Here is a 20,012-nt window from a genome sequence, read left to right on the forward strand (position 1 = left end):
GTCTAACAATACTCAACAGGACTGCTGAACTTAGCAGAATTTGGGGGTGGTGTATATTATGACGTTTCTGTTTAATGGGAGTACCATGTGTAATTTATAGTTCTTAAAGGATTTTACTTGTAAGATTTTATCAGTAGATCATACTGAAAGTATTTTAGTAGGAAAACCTAAATCCATAGCTGTTTTGTGACTGTTAAAGCACTCGCATTTTTTTTTTTTAAGAAAGAGAGAGAGCGTGCAAGCAGGGGAGGAGGGTAGAGGGAGAGAGAGAGAATCTTAAGCAGGCTCCACACTCAGCCCAGAGCCCCTGCCAAGGGCGTGATCCCATGACCCTGAGATCGTGACCTGAGCAGAAATCAAGAGTCAGATGCTCAACCTACTGAGCCACCCAGGTGCATTTGCCTTTTATCAAGGGAAAATCTTGATCTAACCAAAATATTTATAAACCTTTGTGAAACATATTTGAAAATTTGAAGTAACTGAATAAAATTCATATAAAAGTGTTTAAATGCCTTGAGGCATGGGCTTCAAGGCTTGCTCTACCCTTACAGTTTTTCCAGATTACGATGGAGGTAAAACAGGATTTGGTCTTCCACTGAGTTTCCCACCAATATTTTTGTAAGTTTAGAACAAAATTGTCCTTGTCACTGGATTTTTTTCTTATAGAACTATTAAAGGTCTAGAGATGGTTCGGGGTGACATTAAACAGTATAAGGATTATTTGCAATAACGAGTCTTTTCCTTTCCTTTCTTTCTTTCATTTCCTCTTTTTTTCTCTCCCCCACCCCCCACCTTTTCTCTCCCTCCCTCCTTTTCCTTCCTTCCTTCTTTTTTTGGGGTGTGTGTGGCCAATTTGTGGCAATTGAGCGTCTTTCTTATTTCGAAATTAAATTTGGGTATTAATAAATATACAATCAATAATAATTATTTATATAATACTTATTTTTATTTAATTTTTTACATTTATTTATTTTTGAGAGACAGAGGGAGACAGAGCACGCGTGGGGAGAGCAGAGCAGAGTAAGCAGAGAGAGAAGGAGACACAGAATCTGAAAGCAGGCTCCAGGCTCTGAGCTGACAGCACAGAGCCTGACGCGGGGCTCAAACCCACAAACCGTGAGATCATGACCTGAGCTGAAGTCAGACGCCCAACCGACTGAGCCACCCAGGCGCCTCGATATAATATTTAGATACATGTCTCTACAGTTTTAAAAGTGCTATCTTTAATGCAGGCTTTAATTTTGTTAACTGAAATTTTCTTTAGATGTTGGGTTGACTTTAAGGAGCAAATTTCTTTCTTTTTTTAAATATTTATTTATTTTGAGAGAAAGTGAATAGGAAAGGAGCAGAGAAAGAGGGAGAGATAATCCCAAGCAGGCCCCATGATGACAGCACAGAGCCCATTGTGGCGCTCAAACTCACGAACCCATGAGATCATGAACCTGAGCTGAAACCAAGAGTCAGACACTTAACCGACTGAGCCACTCAGGCACACCTAAATTTCTTTTTAAAGTTTTGATTAAGGCATCTGAGAAAAATCAGAAAAACTCTTTGCTTTCATAACTTTAGTAACTATTTTTCTTTAAATAGCTCACACACTTAAAATGCAAGGAGCACAAGTTTTTTTTTTTTTTTTTTTAGAAATATTTGAGTTTCTCTTATTTCATATACTTTTATATCTCTATAAGCCAATCAAAATGGAGCTTCATCAAATTTTGAGATCTTATAATAACAGATATAACCTTTATTCTGTTAATATGGTAGATTACACAAGTTGATTTTCATATGCTAAACAAACTTTACATTCCTGACATAAACCCAATTGGATATGGTGTGTGTGTGTGTGTGTGTGTGTGTGTGTGTATACACACATATATATACACACCTACCTCAGTGGGTCTAGCAATAGTCTTCCCATGGCCTTGTCAACATGAAAATTGGTGCCCGGAAGACCTGCCTGCATGGTCACTCAAAGGCTTCCTGTCTGCGGTGATGCCAACGACCTCCACAGATTCCTGTGTAGCTCACTTGCAGTCCGGAGACTTGCTCTCTGCTGGCTAGCAACCAGTTCCAGCCTGGGCAGACCAGCAAACATCCCTGCTGTCCAGCGGGCTGAACTTCAACTTCTGCACCGAAGTCTGAACTACAGTCTTGGTAAGGGGGGGCTCTTTCCAAGTAGGGAAGGGAGCCATATGGAATTTCTCTAAGCCACAGGGTACCATATGGCATTTCCTTTTTTTTTTTTTAATTTTTTTTTTTTTTCAACGGGGGAGGAGCAGAGAGAGAGGGAGACACAGAATCGGAAACAGGCTCCAGGCTCCGAGCCATCAGCCCAGAGCCTGACGCGGGGCTCGAACTCACGGACCGCGAGATCGTGACCTGGCTGAAGTCAGACGCTTAACCGACTGCGCCACCCAGGCGCCCCTGGCATTTCCTTTTATCTTATGGTCATTTATTAGATCTTAATAATTCTTTGTGTGAAACTTCCCCTGTATGGTTTGTGTCTCCCGACTGGAGATAAAGAGGTCACTAGGTCTAGTCCACACTCAGGGAAAGGGGATTACTCAGAGCATGAATAACAGGGGTGGGCGGGGAGGTATCTCAGTCCCTGACAGTGGTCTGGACCAGGTGACTTGCTTCTAAGTAATAATGACAAAAGAGATGGGATCTTGCTTGCTTTCAAGATCAGGTTACAAAAGATTGTGACTTCTTTATAGCCACCCCTCCACTCCTCCCTCTACTCATCCCCCCCACCCCGCCACCCAACACCTGACTTACAGCCTCCTCCCACCCCCTGCCCCCAGTCTCCGGCTCCTCTTGGTTGCTGCTTAGATGAGCCTAACCACCATACTGATTGTGAGAGTTTCACATGGCAAGGAACTGAGGGCAGCCTTCAACAAATAAAAAAACCGAGGCCCTCATTCCAACAGTTCGGGAGGAACTGAATCCTGCGAACAATCCAGGGAGTGGGCTTGGAAGCAGATGCTTCCCCAGGTGAGCAGGGAGATGACTGAGGCACCAGCCACCACCTGTGAGACCTGAAGCACAGGACCCATTGAAGGTTACATGCAGATTCCTGACCCAGAGAAACTATGAAATTATTGATGTTGTTATACTAAGCCACTAGGTTTTTGGGTAATTTGTTATGTGACAATAGCTAAATAATACAAGAGTTATGCCAATTTTTCTTTTGATCTTGTATCTGTTTTGGTAAATAGTATGTTGAAGGGAATTTGTCCATTTTTAAGTTAAGACTGTATAAGTCCAGTTTATCCATTTCTTTCAGAGGTAGGCCAGGCATACGAATTTATTTACTCATAAAATACTTGAGAAACAAAAATCTTATGTGCACACAAAAATATGTATACAGATGTTCATAGCAGCTTTATTTGCAATAGTAAAAAATTTGAAACAACCCAACTGCTCTTCAGTGGGTGAATGTTTAAACAAACCGTGGTACATTTACTACTCGGCAATTAGAAGGAACAAATTACTAATACATGTGACAATTTGGATGGATCTCAAGGGAATTAGGCTGAGTGAAAACAAGCCAATCTCAAAAGGTTACATCCTATATAATTTCATTTATATAACATGCTCAAAATGACAAAATTATAGAGATAGAGAACAGATCAGTGGTTGCCAGGGGTTAGGAATGAATGAGGATAAGGGAAGGGAATGGATGTGGATGTAAAGGGGTAGCAGGAGGGATCAATGAGGTGACGGAACACTGTTACCTTTTTCTTTTTTTCCAGTTGTTATCTTGGGAGTAGTGGTGATTCCACAAATCTACATGTGATAAAACTGAATACAGCTACACACACACACACACACACACACACACGTGCACGCACATGTGCAAATGAGTACATGTGAAGCTGGTGATATCTGAATAAGGTATGTAGATTGTTACAAATGTCAACTTCCTGGTTTTGATATTATACTATAGTTATGAAAGATGCCAGCAGTTAGGAAACGGTGTGAAGGGTACACGGGTTCTCTATTATTTTTCCAACTTCCTGTGACTCTGTTAACTATTTCAGAATACAAAGTTTAAAAAAAAGAAAAACAGTTGAACTCATCCAGTCTCTTGGGTTACAATATCTATTTTAGATAGGCACCCCACTCCCACCCCAACTCTCCATCCAGTTTTCATGAAGGTTCACTTTTTAGTAAAGACCTTAAGAAAGGGAGTATCTAGTCATGAAGACATCTGGTGAGGGTGGGGGCAGAAGACTTAATCCTTAGAGATTAGCAAGCATAAAGGCCCTATGATGGAAGCATGCCTGGTTTGGTGGGCAGTGAGTTTGGAGCATAGTAATAAGCATAGGAGCAAAGAACCAGAGAAAAGGCTTGGGCTTTCAATCTGATGATGATGCATTTGAAGGGTTTTGAGCACAAGAATGAAATAATCAGACTTAACAGTTTAAAGGGATCATTCTAGCTGCTGAAGGAAGGTGAGGGCAGAAGCAGGGAGAACAGGAAGCTATTCAGGCTAATTCAGGTGAAAGATAGTAGTGGCTCAGACCTGGGTGGTGAGAAGTGGTCAAATTCTGAATACATTTTGGAGGTAGAGCGGACAGGATTTGCTACCGGACTAAGAAGGACGGATAGTGATTGAGGGGGAAGTATCTGAAATGGGGAAGACTGGAGGTGTAGTTTGGGGAGTGGGGGGAATACCAGAAACTCAGTCTGTGACATGTTAAGTCTGAGAAGTTTCTTAGGGATCCAGACAGGGATGTCTGGCAGACTGACCTATCTAAAACTGCCCACGGTGCTGAGAATTACCACTCCCACCTTACAAAATCTCATCAGTGGGTTACATTATATTCATTCTGGTTTTACTCATTATCTAAATTCACCTTTTACTTCTTGTCTATCTCTCCAACTATAAGTTTCACGAAGTTAGGGACTAGTTCACTCCTGTATCCTTAATGCCTGGTACATAGTAGATTCTCATGAAAAAATATTTGTTGAATGTCTCCGAGAACCATATGGGCCTGAACATTTGACAATGGATGTTATTTAATACCTTGGCTAAGACAGGTCCCAAATCTATTTTCATTCATTATAGCAGTGGTGCCCAAACTTCTCTGCACATTGGAAGCATTCGGGGAGCTTTAAAAGTACTAATGCCTTGGTCCCACCCGAGACTGTGATTTAATCGGTCTTATGTGTGTTCTGGGCTTTGGGATTTTTAAAAGATTCCTAGGCGATTGCAATGTGTAGGTAAGTTTGGAACCACTGCACTGTGGAATTTTCAATTGTATCTTAAAGGAAATAAAATCTTCCTGGAATTTCATTTCCTTAAGTTTCCTCTCTTTTGCTTGGATCAACTATCCATGTTTCTTCCTCTTCTTCCTGATCTAAACTGTCACTCCAGGGCTTCTTCCTCTTCTTCCTGATCTAAACTGTCACTCCAGGGCTTATACAAGATTACATGTCTCACAAATAAGGGTCTGTTCTCAGCAACAAGATCTGGGACTCTAAGCCAAATCTAATCCACTATAGTGTGTAGATGTCTAATATCTTCTCTCTACAACAAATCGTCAATGGCTGTCTCCTGCTTTCCAGATTCACCCCTCTCTCCCTCCATCCCTGCTTGGCCACCTCTAAACAACACTTCTTACCTAGATTGCTGACCTGGCTTCTCTGCTGGTCTTTCTCCAGCCTCACCTCACACTGCTACCAAAGTGATCTTTCTAAAACCCCAAATTGTTCAGATCATCTAACTTCCAAGACTCCCTGTCTTTTTATTATGGTATTGTGTCCTTCATAGAGATCCCTACCTACCTCATCTAGTCATGTGAATTCAGGCAAATTCTCTCCCTTAGTTTTCTCACCTGTAAAATGGTGACAATAATGGTCCTAGATTTTAATATACCTGTAGCACTTAGAACTGTGTCTGGAACATATTAAGTGCTCTAAGAGTTACGTAAACTATTCCTTAAAAACTCCTTGCATTTTAACACTTACAGCTAAAACAGGTTCCAATCGTCACCCTCACTCACTGCCTTTGGGAGGTAGAACAGACTTGAGTCTGGCTCCACTACTTTCTAGCTGTGAGTCTTGGGCAAGTTACTTAACATCTCAGATAGAAAATAGGGATAATATCTACAGAGAACTGTTCAGGTACAGAGTGGGTTGTCGTGAAGGTAGGGTAGGTGCTTGGGTGTTTATTCCCGTCTCTGCCTGGTGACCTGTTATTCAGCCTACAAAATCTAGCCTGGGATCATTTCTCAAAGAACCATCTCCTCTGGCTTACCACCACTACCATCTGCCCCATAATTTACCTTTTGGAGTTTCCATACACCCTACATTAGAACATAGCTCACTGAGCTGGTTATTCAGATCTGTCTTCCCCATTTTCTACACTGTGAGCTTCCAGAGGAAGGGTTCGTGTTTTATTGAACTTAATGACCAGCACGGACTAGGGCTTATTATATTTATGTATTTGTCCTATTTCCTTCCTCCCCTAGACTGTGAACTGCTAGTATTATCTATGCCCTCATTTCCCATACAGAAAGTACTTTATCTATATTTTAATGACTGAAGTGACTAGGTTACAAAATATTTCAACCTTCCTGGTCTATTCATTCTTCAGATCCTTCCCAGGAACGTATGCGTGAGGCAGGCAATTATTTATTTATTTTTAAAAGATTTTTAGGAGTGCACCTGGGTGGCTCAGTCGGTTAAGCATCCAACTTCGGCTCAGGTCATGATCTCGTGGTTTGTGGTTTCGAGGCCTGTGTCAGGCTCTGAGCTGTCAGCACAGGAGCCTGCTTTGGATTCTGTGTCTTCCTCTCTCCCTGCCCCTCCCCTACTCACGCCACTCTCTCTCTCTCTCTCTCAAAAAAAAATTAAATTAAATTAAATTAAAAACATTAAAAAAAATATTTTTAAGTACAATCTACCCCTCAACGTGGGGCTCAAACTCACAACCCCAAAATCAAGAGTTGCATACTCTACCAACTAAGCCAGCCAGGCTCTCTGAGGCAGGTGATTATTTAAATCTCAAGGAGTATCCTGGTAGCTTAATTAAGCCAAAATGTATACCAAGGATATCAATATAACTAAAATGCACCATGAACTTAATATTGACACTAAAACAACTTTTAAGGTGGACAAATAATTTTATTTTGTGCATGCAAATACATGTCAAGTACTGCAAACTTTTTCCATCAATTTTCTCTCAAACACTGAAAATCATGATGCTCTATTCTGTGAACAGCCAAAGCTAATATCTCTTCACTTCAGTGCTACAGCAAAAACACACAGAATTCACTCTTTGCTATTCACTATCATCACAACCCTCATTGTTCCATCTCTGCCCTCCCCCCATATACAGGCCTTTAGAAATCCTAGCCTTCCCCCATTTAATCCTATTCCTATAGCACAAAGGGAAACATTACAATTTGGAAATTCAAATTGAAATAAATGGAATAGAATTTATTCCCATATATATTCCCCATTTCATTGTACAGAATTATTTTAAATTATAGTTTTAAATAGAAGCTGAGTATATGCCTTAAAAATGAGCATTAAATCCATCTTAGAGATGGTGCCTGCTTTTTACATGATGGGTGTACACCATCTTTAATTTCATTTACATTTCAATCGAACAATAGATTTGCAAAGAAAATGTCTAATACAGACGTAAAAATATTCACACTAGAGCTTCACAATCGGTTGTACAATTGACAAACAGGCCTCTTTTCCCAAACTTTCCAGCTAAGCAAATTTATAAAATGTAATCAATGCAACAAGAAAAACATTTCTCTTTCACTTCCAGGGAAAAGAATATGCAATAAACAGTATAAATGCAGACAGCAGTTGCTGCAAGCTAACCACGATACTCCCAAGTGGCTGTACAGTGGATATGTGCAGTACAAATAAAAGCCACATGTGTTGTATCACAACTACAGTATAATTGTTTGCCCAGCTAAGAGAATGCATGCACTTCCATGCCTTGGGTTATAAAGTGAGGCCTAATTCTCGACAGATTGATGGAATATATGCAAATGACCTTGGCTGTTGGCAGTACTAAGTGCAGCCAGTGTCTATGTTCCACTGGTTTGAGGATATTTTTAAAATTTTATTTAAAAAAAGAAAAATTGCCAATTTTGGATTTGGGGGAATAACTGCTCTTGGAGTAGAAATAAGACTCCACTCAAATGTGGGGTGTTCTGATCAGTGGCCTTGACTCCTTGTATTCCCTTGCCAGCAAAGGGATACAAAGAAACTGCTAGTAAAAGGAACAACTAGCAAATGTATTCAATTTATCCAGAAAATGGGATACTCCTTGAGCACGTTCATTTGTGTTCTGCTTCTGCTTGCAGAAGGGGTTCTCATGAAGGAGTTACAGTAAGTGATCCCATCAACACTCTTCACTCACTAAAACACAAGAAAAGTTCTTCCAGGAAACTAACACATAGTTGCAATGCAACTTTTCCCTTTAAGCCTAGTTACCAACACTGGTGACAGTCTGCTCAGGAAATGACACAAAGAAGCTAGGGAAGAAACATTCAGATTCAAAGTTGAAATCACATGCTGAATCTGAATCTAATCATTACAATTGCACCCCTGCTAACAAGACAACACAGGCGTTAACATCTAAAATGCAAGAGCAAGCTAGATGGTTTTTAAAACGTTTTCAAATGTTTAAATGATCCCATTTTAAATTCCTAGAAATAGCTGTGCATCTTCTTATTTTCTCAAGGCAGCATGTAAAATTGGGATGTGCTTTATACACTTGGAATCAACTTGAAATTTGAGTGAACGGGACTAGATCCATACAAATGGAAAATTTCAGTTCTCGTACAGGAGGCGAGGTTTCTTTTATAATACTCTTGTGAGAGTAAGTAACTACTAGGAAAAAATCAGTGCCATCGACCCAACGAATCACTACCTTCTCTTGAAAATTATATGCACGACCTTCATGCATGACACTTGCTTATCAGATGGTACTGAAAGGAAGTCATGGCAGGACAGGCAAGGGAATCTGCTCTGGTCAGGCACCAACTAGATGAAATACATACATAATCTTCTCAGAATTTATAAAATGAAACGATACTACAAAAGAGAACTACTGAATTTAGATTCACAGAATCTGAATGAGGCACATGGACTTTGGAATGGGACTCAGAAATGGAAAAACAAAAATGTAAGAAGTAAACCAAACACACAACCCACCATTTTCCCACTTTCCAGACCTCAGACTGTTTTTTCCTAATTGAACCTAGGCACCACACGTAGTTAAATTACCAACATCACACATTTCCTCTCCTATTGCCTTATATACTGATTTCAAACGCATGTACATCACATGTTGGTAAAAGGGTCAGATGACAGGGAAGGCACCCAATTTTAAAAAGTCACATCCTAGGTCTGATTTATAATTTTTTTCCTCTTGACATTAGGGAGTAACTTTTTGAAGAAGGATCAGAAAGACTGCTCTTTCTTCTAAAGTGGCAGAGAACCAACATATTTCCCTCACGTTAAACCCACCATGAGAAACAGAAGATGGCCACTATATAAAGGATGCAATACAGAATAATCCCAACAAAGAAACAATTCCTATGTTGTTAGTGAGAACGAGAGTAAGTTTTTAAGAACAGGGAGTTATTGTTTTATGGGATCACCTGCTGCAAGACAAGCATTATTTTAATATAAATGTTCTGAGACATACCAATAAGGTTGGCAGGTATATACATACACTGATGCAAATGTAATTTCACTGGACAAGTAGGCAAACACCTAAGCAGTTTATCCCAAACCCCTCCAGCAGAGCACAACCAAGTTTCAAAATTTCAATTTTAAAATTAAAAAGATAAGGTTAAATACACAAGATCAATTTATGTAGTATATATTCACCCTCAGAACGTGCTGAAGATGTTTTGCGTAGTTCTGTTGCACAGAGGGTTCTTTCCCTGAGGGCACATAAGGAGCTCTCAAACTGTTAATAGGTCTCTATTTTGTAACAAAATAGCAATTTTAAAATCTTAAAAAAAAATACATTACCTTCAACATGGAAGATCTCACTATTTAAATATCCATGAAATAGACATACTGGTTTGCATATCCTTTTTGGAAATACAAACAGCAAATAAAGTACACTGGAAGCATTTTAAATGTAATAAGCGCATATTTATAGAAGGGTTCTGATATAAATTATATAACAATCATGTTCCTGTAATATCCTAGGCTAATTTATAATGTCAGAAATAAGTTAATGTAACATGGTTTAAAACTCTTGTTCCTATTCATTTCAGGTTACAGAGTGAAATAAATAAAATGTCTTTGTAGGGATAGGGAGCACTGGCCATGGCAAAAGGGTACAGTACTAACCAAAGGAAACGAAGTCAAGGCTACTGTGCTGTTATGCTACAAACAAACATCCTCATACATTTGATTATTAAATAAATGTGTAAGATCTTCCATACTGACACCAGAATATCAAAACTACCCCTTTGTTTCTCAGGTATATTTACAACTTATCAGTCACCTTATGAGCATGTTCATTAAGACAGGTATCAAACACCAGTATTTACTCATTCTGATCAAGAAATTTCAGGGAAATGTCAACCCTCCCGCCCCTGGAAATGTGCACAAAACTTTTTATCAAAATCTTATCTGATACAATGCTGTGGTTTTGTAAAACAACTAAATAGCTCAGACGACCAATAACATGATCCTGTTTAAGCATCTTGCTAGCAGGAAAAGCCCTTACATACAGTACACCTGGTGAAAGATCAGCTTGGCTTAAAATATTCCAGTACAATTTTCAGAGTAAACAACTTCACAGAAGTTAATTAAAAAAAATAATAAAAGTCAAACTAATCTTAAAGAAACTGGGGAAAAACAAAGACAAACTATAGGTGAGATCACCAGAAAGGAATGCCCAGTTTTTGTTTCCAAATGTCGACTGAAGTTTAGGTTTCAAAAATACCTCCCCCAAATCTGGGGCATGGCTGGTTGAACATACTGCATGCTTCCAGATGCCAGGTCCAAACACTTTCAGTCACATTTAGCAGGGCAGAAATTACTCATGTTTTTAAGTACGAATAAAGGTTAGCCAATGTTCTATTATTACATGGTTCATAGTCTTATCAACCTAACGGTCAGAAAACAAGGAAAATTAAACGCAACGTGAAGTAACAATAAACAATACTTAACCAAGATATTGCAATGAACATCCAAATTAATCAGTTTAAATAAAAAAAACCCAGCAATACCATCTTGTTAGTCAGTGCAAACGCTACATACAGGGTTTTCTCAAGAAAGCTGAAAGCACCTGATTCTTTTGCCAAGTCATCAGATTCAATAATGTACAGGCTTAAATCTGCGTTTTAAAAAACTGCCATTACATTAGTGCATAATTTATCAAAATTGTAAAAACGATTCTGCATAACTTAGGAGAATTTAATATCTAGTACATCAGCTGAAAGACTTAGGCACTTGGTTATATATTTAATTACTTACTTCAACAAGTAGCCTGTGTATAAATATTAACAAAGCAGAAACTAGTCTTGAAAAATGGAAAATTAAAAAAAATTTCAATGCTACAGATAAAAGCACTGCACCACACTCCTACATATAATGCAGTAAAGAAAGCTAGTATATAACCCTGTAAAATTCTATGGTAAGAACATCTAACTCCACTCTTCAAAGTAAAAAAAGAAAAAAAAAAGAAAAAAAAGGAAAGAAAGAAAAAAGAAAAAAAATCCATGCAAAGTCCCATGAAAAAGATAAATAAAGCAGCTGGAATGAGATGGAAATTTCTCTCAGCAAAACATAAAATAGAAATAAATAAGTTAATTAAGTCTACTTTCACTAGATGTATCATTGTAGGATCCTGCTAGTTTAATAACTGAGTTGTTAATTTTCTATAGAAGCCATTTAAAATAGGAAATGGCTCAGTTACTGCACCGGATTGCTACAAACTCATAAAAAGCTGCTTGAAGCTTAAGTTAAATGTCCAAATTCCAATCACCTCTGGAAAGTGAACGTGTTACCCTAGTAAAGTAAATTTTCTTTTTTTTTCATAATGCTAATGCAAGAGGGCTTGAAGTATCAAAGAGTCCACAGGAAATGGATGCCCCCGGTAATATCTTTTTTTAAAAAAAATATACATTATATAATATATATTATATATATAAAAAGCTAGTGTAAATGCTTCCATGGTATGGTCACAAATTTGAAAGATGAACCTCCTTTCAGCTGTTAACCATCTTCCCATTTGCAACAGGTTTTAAAAAGTCGTTTTTATCTTCAGACATAACGTGAGTTTTCAGAATGAGGTTGCCAACACTGACAGATGTGGTGATGGGGAGGCAACTTGCATTGCTAATGGACACTGGGAGTGGCTGGCTAAAGCAAGAAGTTACCGGCAGAATTGTTTTTTGCTCCTCCCTGAGAGAAAATAAAGGACATTGAAAACAAATTAGCTTTAAGTGAATAACCCTTTAAAGAATAACTATACATGCTTAATATTAGCTGTAACAAACTTCAAAAGCCCCTAGTAAAGGCATGTATTTATCACTAAAAAATATCAGCAGTCACTAAAAAAGTCCCTTTTTCCAAAAATCTTATTTAAAAAATTAAAATACTAGACGGGCACCTGGGTGGCTCAGCACTGGGCCTACTTGGGATATTCTCTCTCTGCCCCTCCTCTGCTCATGCTCTCTCTCTCAAAAAATAAATGAGTAAACTTAAAAAAACATTATAAGGGGCACCTGGGTGGCTCAGTTGGTTAACAGACTTCAGCTCAGGTCATGATCTCACAGTCCGTAAGTTCGAGCCCCACATCAGGCTCTGTGCTGACAGCTCAGAGCCTGGAGCCTGCTTCAGATTCTGTGTCTCCCCTCTCTCTGCCCCTCCCCTGCTCATGTTTGGTCTCTCTCTCTCTCTCTCTCTCTCAAAAATAAATAAACATTAAAAAAAATTAAAATGCTGGCTAATTTAAGGCCAACAAACTATTAAGTTCAAGACTAACCCATAATTTTGGCGGTAATTATATAAAATGGCAATATTAAATCTAAGAATATCTTTAATTAAAAAAAATGTTTTTTTAATGTTTATTTATTATTGAGAGAGAGACAGCGCGTGAGCAGGGGAGGGGCAGAGAGACAGAGGGAAACACAGAATCCAAAGCAGGCTCCAGGCTCTGAACTGTCAGCACAGAGCCCGATGTGGAGCTCAAACTCACGAACCGCGAGATTGTGACCAGAGCTGAAGTCGGACGCTTAACCAACTGAGCTATCCAGGTGCCCCTAAATCTAAGAATACCTTAACATGATTTTTTTAAAAGGGAAACCCTTCATCTAGATTTTAATTCTCAATTGTGTAGTCTAGAAGTGTGCCTACCAGACTGAGGAAGTATTAACCTGATGCTGGAGCACGAGGACAAACTTTTATCCACAAAAAAAGCAGGTCTCAGGCTACTTAAAAATGGACTATTTTGTTCAAGTTTACCTCTTCTCTCCTAAAAATTCAGACTGACCCAATCACTGCCCTATTACATAAGGTCTTCGCCTCACAGGAGAGAGCCAAAATTGCAGGTAACACTGCATTTATTTTATTTAAATATTCACAACCTATGTCCACTGGTTATGAGTTATCTGTCTAACACTCACAGAATCACATGGTCTTCACCTAAACTCTGTCTCTTCTGCTCCAGTGGCTCCTTCTGGTGCTGTTGGACTGGATGCCCATTTTCCACTGCTGTTCCATTCAGCAACTGATCATTTTGAGAACTGATACCCAGCTGTATGTCCAGGATCTCCTAAGAAAATAAAATGTTAATCCTTCAGTATGAAAGTATTTTATAGTTTCCAATCGAATAAAGCTTCCTAAATATCTAATTGTGGCACTTACTTCCATTTGTTCACCTTGTCCATCAGGTTCATCAGTATCAAGTGCCGAAAGCTCTAACTCAATATCCCTATCAGGCTTAGTATCGCTTGCATCTTCTGTATAATCACTCTGTAATAAAGAAAAAATGCTGATTTTATACCTGGGGAAGCTGGGGCCCCCCTTTTAGATTAAAGTAAGAATCTCAATGATTGAAATACAAGCTGGTACTGCAATTTTATTTCTATTCTGAGTTTGAAAAACAATCATCCACCAGAAAAAGGAATGCTAACATACACTAGGTAATGGCATAAACTAACACACAGCAGCACCAAACAGCAAATACATTAAGCATGAAGCTGAGAGGTTCAGTTTTTTTACCTCTCCATTTCTCAGTTCAATTTCCTTGCTTAGAAGATTTAAGGTAAGGTGGCGGCCTTCATCCAGGGAATTCCACTTCTGCTGCATGGCCAGTGCATTGGCCTCCCTCTGAAGAAGCAATGAGTTACTCTTGGCCTATAGGGGAAAAAAAACAAAGGTAAAGTTAGCTTTCAACCATAGCTTTCAACTGCCATTTTATTTTAAGAATTTAAAGCTGAGGGACACAGAGACTACCTGCTGAAGTTCAATGCTCAAAAGGTCTCCAGTACTGGAATGCTTTCGATGACCAGATAAATCAGTAACAATGAATCTGTCCCTTTAAAGAGAAATATGTTTACAATTATAAAATTGAAAGAGTTGAAGCAACTAAAGCAGTAATGGCCATATACCAAATACGTTTTCTGTAATTAATCAACCCTGAAAGTTTCAGTCATCATTTAAATGTTTTCTCAGAAATCTGTTATTCAGCTAAAATCATTAAAGTACGCTTCATGAATAATCGGGGGTAGGATCTATACTCTGAGGATACACACAAGTCTGAAAATAGAGAATCCAAAAGAAGTAAGAGTAACATTACCGTTCAATATAATGTGCTGATGACGTGGCCTCGTTACCATATGAACTCCACCTTGAATCAACAGCATTGACATAAGGAACATAATCTACAGAAAGGTAGAAAGAAACAATGATCAGAAAAGTGAAATATCAATATGTAAATGTGAACATACACTTTTTAAAAAAGATCCATATTTTATCCAACCAGCCATGTTCTTCTGGCTAAACCATTTAATTCTGAGCTCCTGTGACTGTTAAATAGAGGGAAATGTGCTGTACCTCACAAAGTGAGGATTAAAAAGCACAGTGTTAGGGGGCGCCTGGGTGGCGCAGTCGGTTAAGCGTCCGACTTCAGCCAGGTCACGATCTCGCGGTCCGTGAGTTCGAGCCCCGCGTCGGGCTCTGGGCTGATGGCTCAGAACCTGGAGCCTGTTTCCGATTCTGTGTCTCCCTCTCTCTCTCTGCCCCTCCCCCGTTCATGCTCTGTCTCTCTCTGTCCCAAAAATAAATAAACGTTGAAAAAAAAAAATTAAAAAAAAAAAAAAAAAAAAAGCACAGTGTTAGAATACAGCAAGTGAGATACTAGTTAAGGGGATTACCTGATACACTGATAGGCTTAGTGGCACTTCCTTGGGAAGCAGTGGCCTGGACAGGATCCGTGGTATGGTAACCTGTACGTGAAGATCTGGAAATTGCACCCCATTTTGAGATGATAGGTCCATCACTAAATGGAATTATTGGGTCTTCTTCTTTTGTCCTTCTCTGAGTTTCAAATAAATGCACTCTTCTCTTAACATCTCCACTGTCCAGGTCCTGCATAAACCAAAGAAAATCAATTAAAAGGAATGTTGTCAATTACTTCAGCTAATAATACAGGTACATGCTTTCAAAAGACATGTAATCAAATTTTCTGGTAAATTTAACACTAGCAGTACATCTTAGTGATAATCCAACATCCGTTTTAAACCACCAAACTAGCTCAAATAATTTAAGCATTAAATGCAATTTATTTCAGACTTACCTAAATATAACTCAGCTGCTTACAGATGAGTTATATAGCAACAAACAATATGAAGATGAAAGCATTCAATCATTCTAAAACTTGAGTCAACATGCATGATATCCCCCCCCACTCCCCCAAATCATACCATTAATACAGCATTTGAATTAGCAATTACATCTCTGGGCTCTGAATCGATGGCATTTATACAGGAGCCTATGGTGCCACAAGACCAAGGAGAATAATGAGAAAGATGATCTTCTTCAAACTTTGTACCACTCACACTCTCAGAGAACTGATTTAAAAAAAAAAAAAAAAAAGGCATAGTCAATTAGTACAAACATGTTAAACTTATAAACTTGTAACTAATACAAAGTAACTATTATAGAATATATAGGACTTCATAATGAACAAATAATATAAAAACTTTCAATAATTAATATAAAAATACTGTCATATGTAACAAGTAATAATTATACTATTTGTATTTACATTATTTACTATAGAAAATAGAATGACTTCTCTTTTTATTTTGCTCTTTCGGTACTCATAAGGAACCCCTGACTATCAAACACCAAATCAACAAATATTTGCAGCATGTCTCTAACACAGTATGAAGCACTCCAAAAAAATGGAAAAAGGCAAAACACACACACACTATGGTCCGTGTCCTAGAATAGTTTACGATTCTGAGAAAATACCATCATGTAAATATGGGAATATAACTGATAAACCATGCAGGATCAAATTTAAAAAAAGAACTCAAAGAAGGCTGTCTGGAACTAGAAGAAAAAGTGGACAAATTTTAAAAGGACTGTCCAAATTATTCCAGGATCAGAATACTAAAGTTGTCATAATCATTAAATCTAGTTTACTAGATATAGAAAGCTGAGGGGCGCCTGGGTGGCGCAGTCGGTTAAGCGTCCGACTTCAGCCAGGTCACGATCTCGCGGTCCGTGAGTTCGAGCCCCGCGTCAGGCTCTGGGCTGATGGCTCAGAGCCTGGATCCTGTTTCCGATTCTGTGTCTCCCTCTCTCTCTGCCCCTCCCCCGTTCATGCTCTGTCTCTCTCTGTCCCAAAAATAAATAAACGTTGAAAAAAAAAAAAAAAAAGATATAGAAAGCTGATGCCAAAATAGTTAAATTACATATTACAAGTCATATTACTAGCAAATAGCAGATCTGAGTCTCAGGGAAATATTTTTTTTTTTTTTTTTTTTTTAAGTAAACACTACACCAATGTGGGGCTTGAACTCATGACCCTGAGGTCAAGAATCACATGTTCTACCAATTGAGCCAGCCAGGCTCCCCAGAGGAATAATTATTTCTTAAAGCACAGTATAAAAAAATGCAAATACATTTTTCTATCAAGCAAGTGGCAACTCTATCACTCTGTTGTCAAGATGTTTAGTTGCTTTGAAGAAGTCTCAGTTCGATGAGAAATTTGGATCTAGTTTAAGAATTCAGTGGTTTATTGAAATATTTATGGATGAAAAAATGTTATCTGAATTACTTCAAAATAATCCAGTGGGAAGAGGGGGTACAAATGAGAGACTGAAGAGTAGGTAACAGGGGGTGATGGGTACGTGGGGTTTATTATACTATTCTACTTTTGTATATGCTTGAAGTTTTTCATAATAAATTTTAGTTACTTTTTTTTGAGAGTGAGCATGCAAGCAGGGGAGGGGGGAGAGAGAGAGAGTGAGAGAGAATCCTAAGCAGGCTCCATGCCCAGCACGGAGCCTAACACGGGGCTCAATCTCACGACCATGAGACCATGACCTGAGCGAAATCAAGAGTTGGACACTTAACTGAGCCATCCAGGCACTCTTCATAATAAAATTTTTAAAAGTTTTAGATATTAGAGCCCAAAAGAATGGGAAATAAATCAAATTAGAGGAATTAAAAAAATAATGGTTTGTCGTATATATAAAAGTACTGAAAACAATAAGGTACACTGAAATGATCCTGATACAAAAATTTGTTTTGTAACAACAAGAATAATTAACAGTGATGCAAAACTGCATGAATAAAACCACAGGCATTTCTGCAACTCCTGTGAAGTAAGGAAGAAATGCTTCTGCTAGATCAGGATTCAAATCCCAGCTACTTACAAGCTGAATTTATTACTTTGGGCAAATTACTTCATTTCTCTGAGTAGGATTTCTAAAAAACATAGATTTAATACCTGCCCCCTAAGATTTTTGTGAGAATTAAATAAAATAGCATTATGCAAATGCTTAGTACAGTGCCTGGCACAAGTAGGTGCTCAATAAATGGTAGATATAAATCTTATTACTAAAAAACAGAAAAATAATGACAACTATACTGCTGGAGAGACTTTCAATTCTTGGTGGAACAGGTCTTAAGACCATTAAAAACTTAATGGTCTTCAGAGTCTCACAATGCCTAACTGTAGTGCTTCTCACAAACTCAATGTTCACTGAACTACGTGACTCAACTTCACACTAAACCGCTGCAAAATACCCAACACAGCTAACCCTGGTTGGAAAGAGTGCTCTGAAGTCGGGTGTTTGACCTATCCTTGCAACATCAAGTGATGAAGACCTTTCTTACATCAGTGCGAAAGTCTACACTGAATAGAGGAGAAGGTGGTGTTGGTGACTGTGTTGCCACAGGAAGAGTTGAAGAGACAAGAGGTGCTTTCTGAGTGTGGTACTGTGCCCACTGCTCTGGCTTTCTTCTTATCTGCTCCTCGCAACTGGTCTTCAAATGACCACAAGGTTCCTAAGGGGGGATAAAAGAAACAATCTTAATCATCTAGGGAGCAGTAAATAAACTTGTCTATTTCCTGTGGAAATAACGTAAACAGTTTATTATATTGTTGGGACAAAAAAATACAGCAGGGAAGTCACCTTAGCCTATTCTCCACACATTTAAATGAAAGGATTAATGTTTAGTCAAGTGAGCACTCAGTTTTCTGGTTTAGAGAAGTCATTTGTATCTATGTGGGGATATTGAAAATAGGCCCTGTCCTTGTATTTTGGAGATTTCTCTATACCTTCCCATCAGTTTCCTATCCAAGCATAACATTTATTGAGCATTAATATGTATCAGGTCCAGTTCCAAGGGCTTTGTTTTTCTGATTTAATCCTCACAACAGCCTTATGAGGTAGGTACCATTATTGCCACCAAACATGAAAAACCTGACGTACAGAACATACAGTAACTTCTGTAAGTCACACAATTTCTAACTGGAGGAGCTAGAAACCCATACCTGGGTGATAGGACACCAAGTCTGACAGTGGGCTCTTTACCCACTACACTACAGTAGCAGTCCTATTTCCACTGTCACTTACCCTTGGTAAAGGCACACTTGTCCTTGGCTCACTTGGTGGCTGGCAAGCCACTGAATAGTACCCATCTAATGAGTTATATCTTTCCCGCAAAGACGTCTGATAAACAGACGAGTGCATCACATCCATTGGAGGTAAAGAATTACTTCTAATAATGTCATCTCGTTGGTACATAGGTGGGCGCCAGATGCGCCTGCTGTCGTACACAGGAGCATACATTCCAGAAGGTACTGGCGGAACTGGTCCATACGGCTGTGGAGGAGGAGGTTGGTAAGGAGAAGAATTCATTCGATCTCGAGGGGAAAATGTACTGTAATGATCGGCATATGGCATAGAAGCAGGTGGGAGGGAGGACTCTGGAACATTATTGGATCTCACAAAGCGAGGAACACAGGGAGCCACACCAGCTGGTACCGTTGGAGGTGGTGGGTAGTATCCTTAAAAATTAGAAAAAGGAATATTTAATGTAATCTTAGTAAAATCCAACATTGTACAATGATTTAACTCTAAACCAGCTTTTAATGTGGGAAAAGAAAATAAACTTTGAACCTTAGTTACTCCTGCCTTAGACAGACACTACACTACTATATGAACTCCTATGTTAAACTGCTCCTCAAAAACACAAGACAGGCTATTAAGAGATGGCTGGTAAGTTTCCTTCTAGGGCATCTACTGCCACAGGTTTTGGATTAAGTAATCAGTTACATTATTGATTCATAGCTTTGGGGGAGCAGAGGTAAAAACCCCTTTCAAAATCTATATAAGTTGTGTACTGTCTTTCCAAAATTATACATTAAGTATATATAAACCAAACATTCCACAAACTATTTCAAGGGATTCACAGAACTCCCTGAAGCTCATCCATGGACTCTATATTTGACGTAAAGGAAGGAGAATCTTAAAACTATT

At 38.6% G+C, this 20,012-nt stretch overlaps 1 protein-coding gene across 7 annotated transcripts in view; it reads right to left on the reverse strand.

The window, feature by feature from the left end:
- Positions 1–7,113: 7,113 nt before the first annotated feature.
- RC3H2 (ring finger and CCCH-type domains 2) overlaps positions 7,114–20,012 on the reverse strand; it is a 53,298-nt gene continuing 40,399 nt past the window's right edge. For 2 of the 7 annotated variants that reach the window (XM_086683964.1, XM_086683966.1), the window contains 10 exons: positions 19,107–19,540; positions 18,364–18,534; positions 15,936–16,082; positions 15,387–15,600; positions 14,810–14,894; positions 14,467–14,548; positions 14,233–14,367; positions 13,876–13,983; positions 13,635–13,783; positions 7,114–12,411 (listed from right to left, as the gene is read on the reverse strand). In XM_086683964.1, the coding sequence (XP_086540090.1) occupies positions 12,216–12,411; positions 13,635–13,783; positions 13,876–13,983; positions 14,233–14,367; positions 14,467–14,548; positions 14,810–14,894; positions 15,387–15,600; positions 15,936–16,082; positions 18,364–18,534; positions 19,107–19,540 (1,721 nt within the window). In that variant the 3' untranslated portion in view covers positions 7,114–12,215. The remainder of the gene's footprint in view (positions 12,412–13,634; positions 13,784–13,875; positions 13,984–14,232; positions 14,368–14,466; positions 14,549–14,809; positions 14,895–15,386; positions 15,601–15,935; positions 16,083–18,363; positions 18,535–19,106; positions 19,541–20,012) is intronic. The other 5 variants (XM_086683968.1, XM_086683970.1, XM_086683967.1 and 2 more) reach the window with 3 other exon arrangements.

This window comes from Puma concolor, chromosome D4 (genome assembly GCF_028749965.1).
Source record: "Puma concolor isolate L17-30 chromosome D4, mPumCon1.1.hap2, whole genome shotgun sequence".
In the NCBI taxonomy this organism is placed as follows: domain Eukaryota; kingdom Metazoa; phylum Chordata; class Mammalia; order Carnivora; family Felidae; genus Puma; species Puma concolor.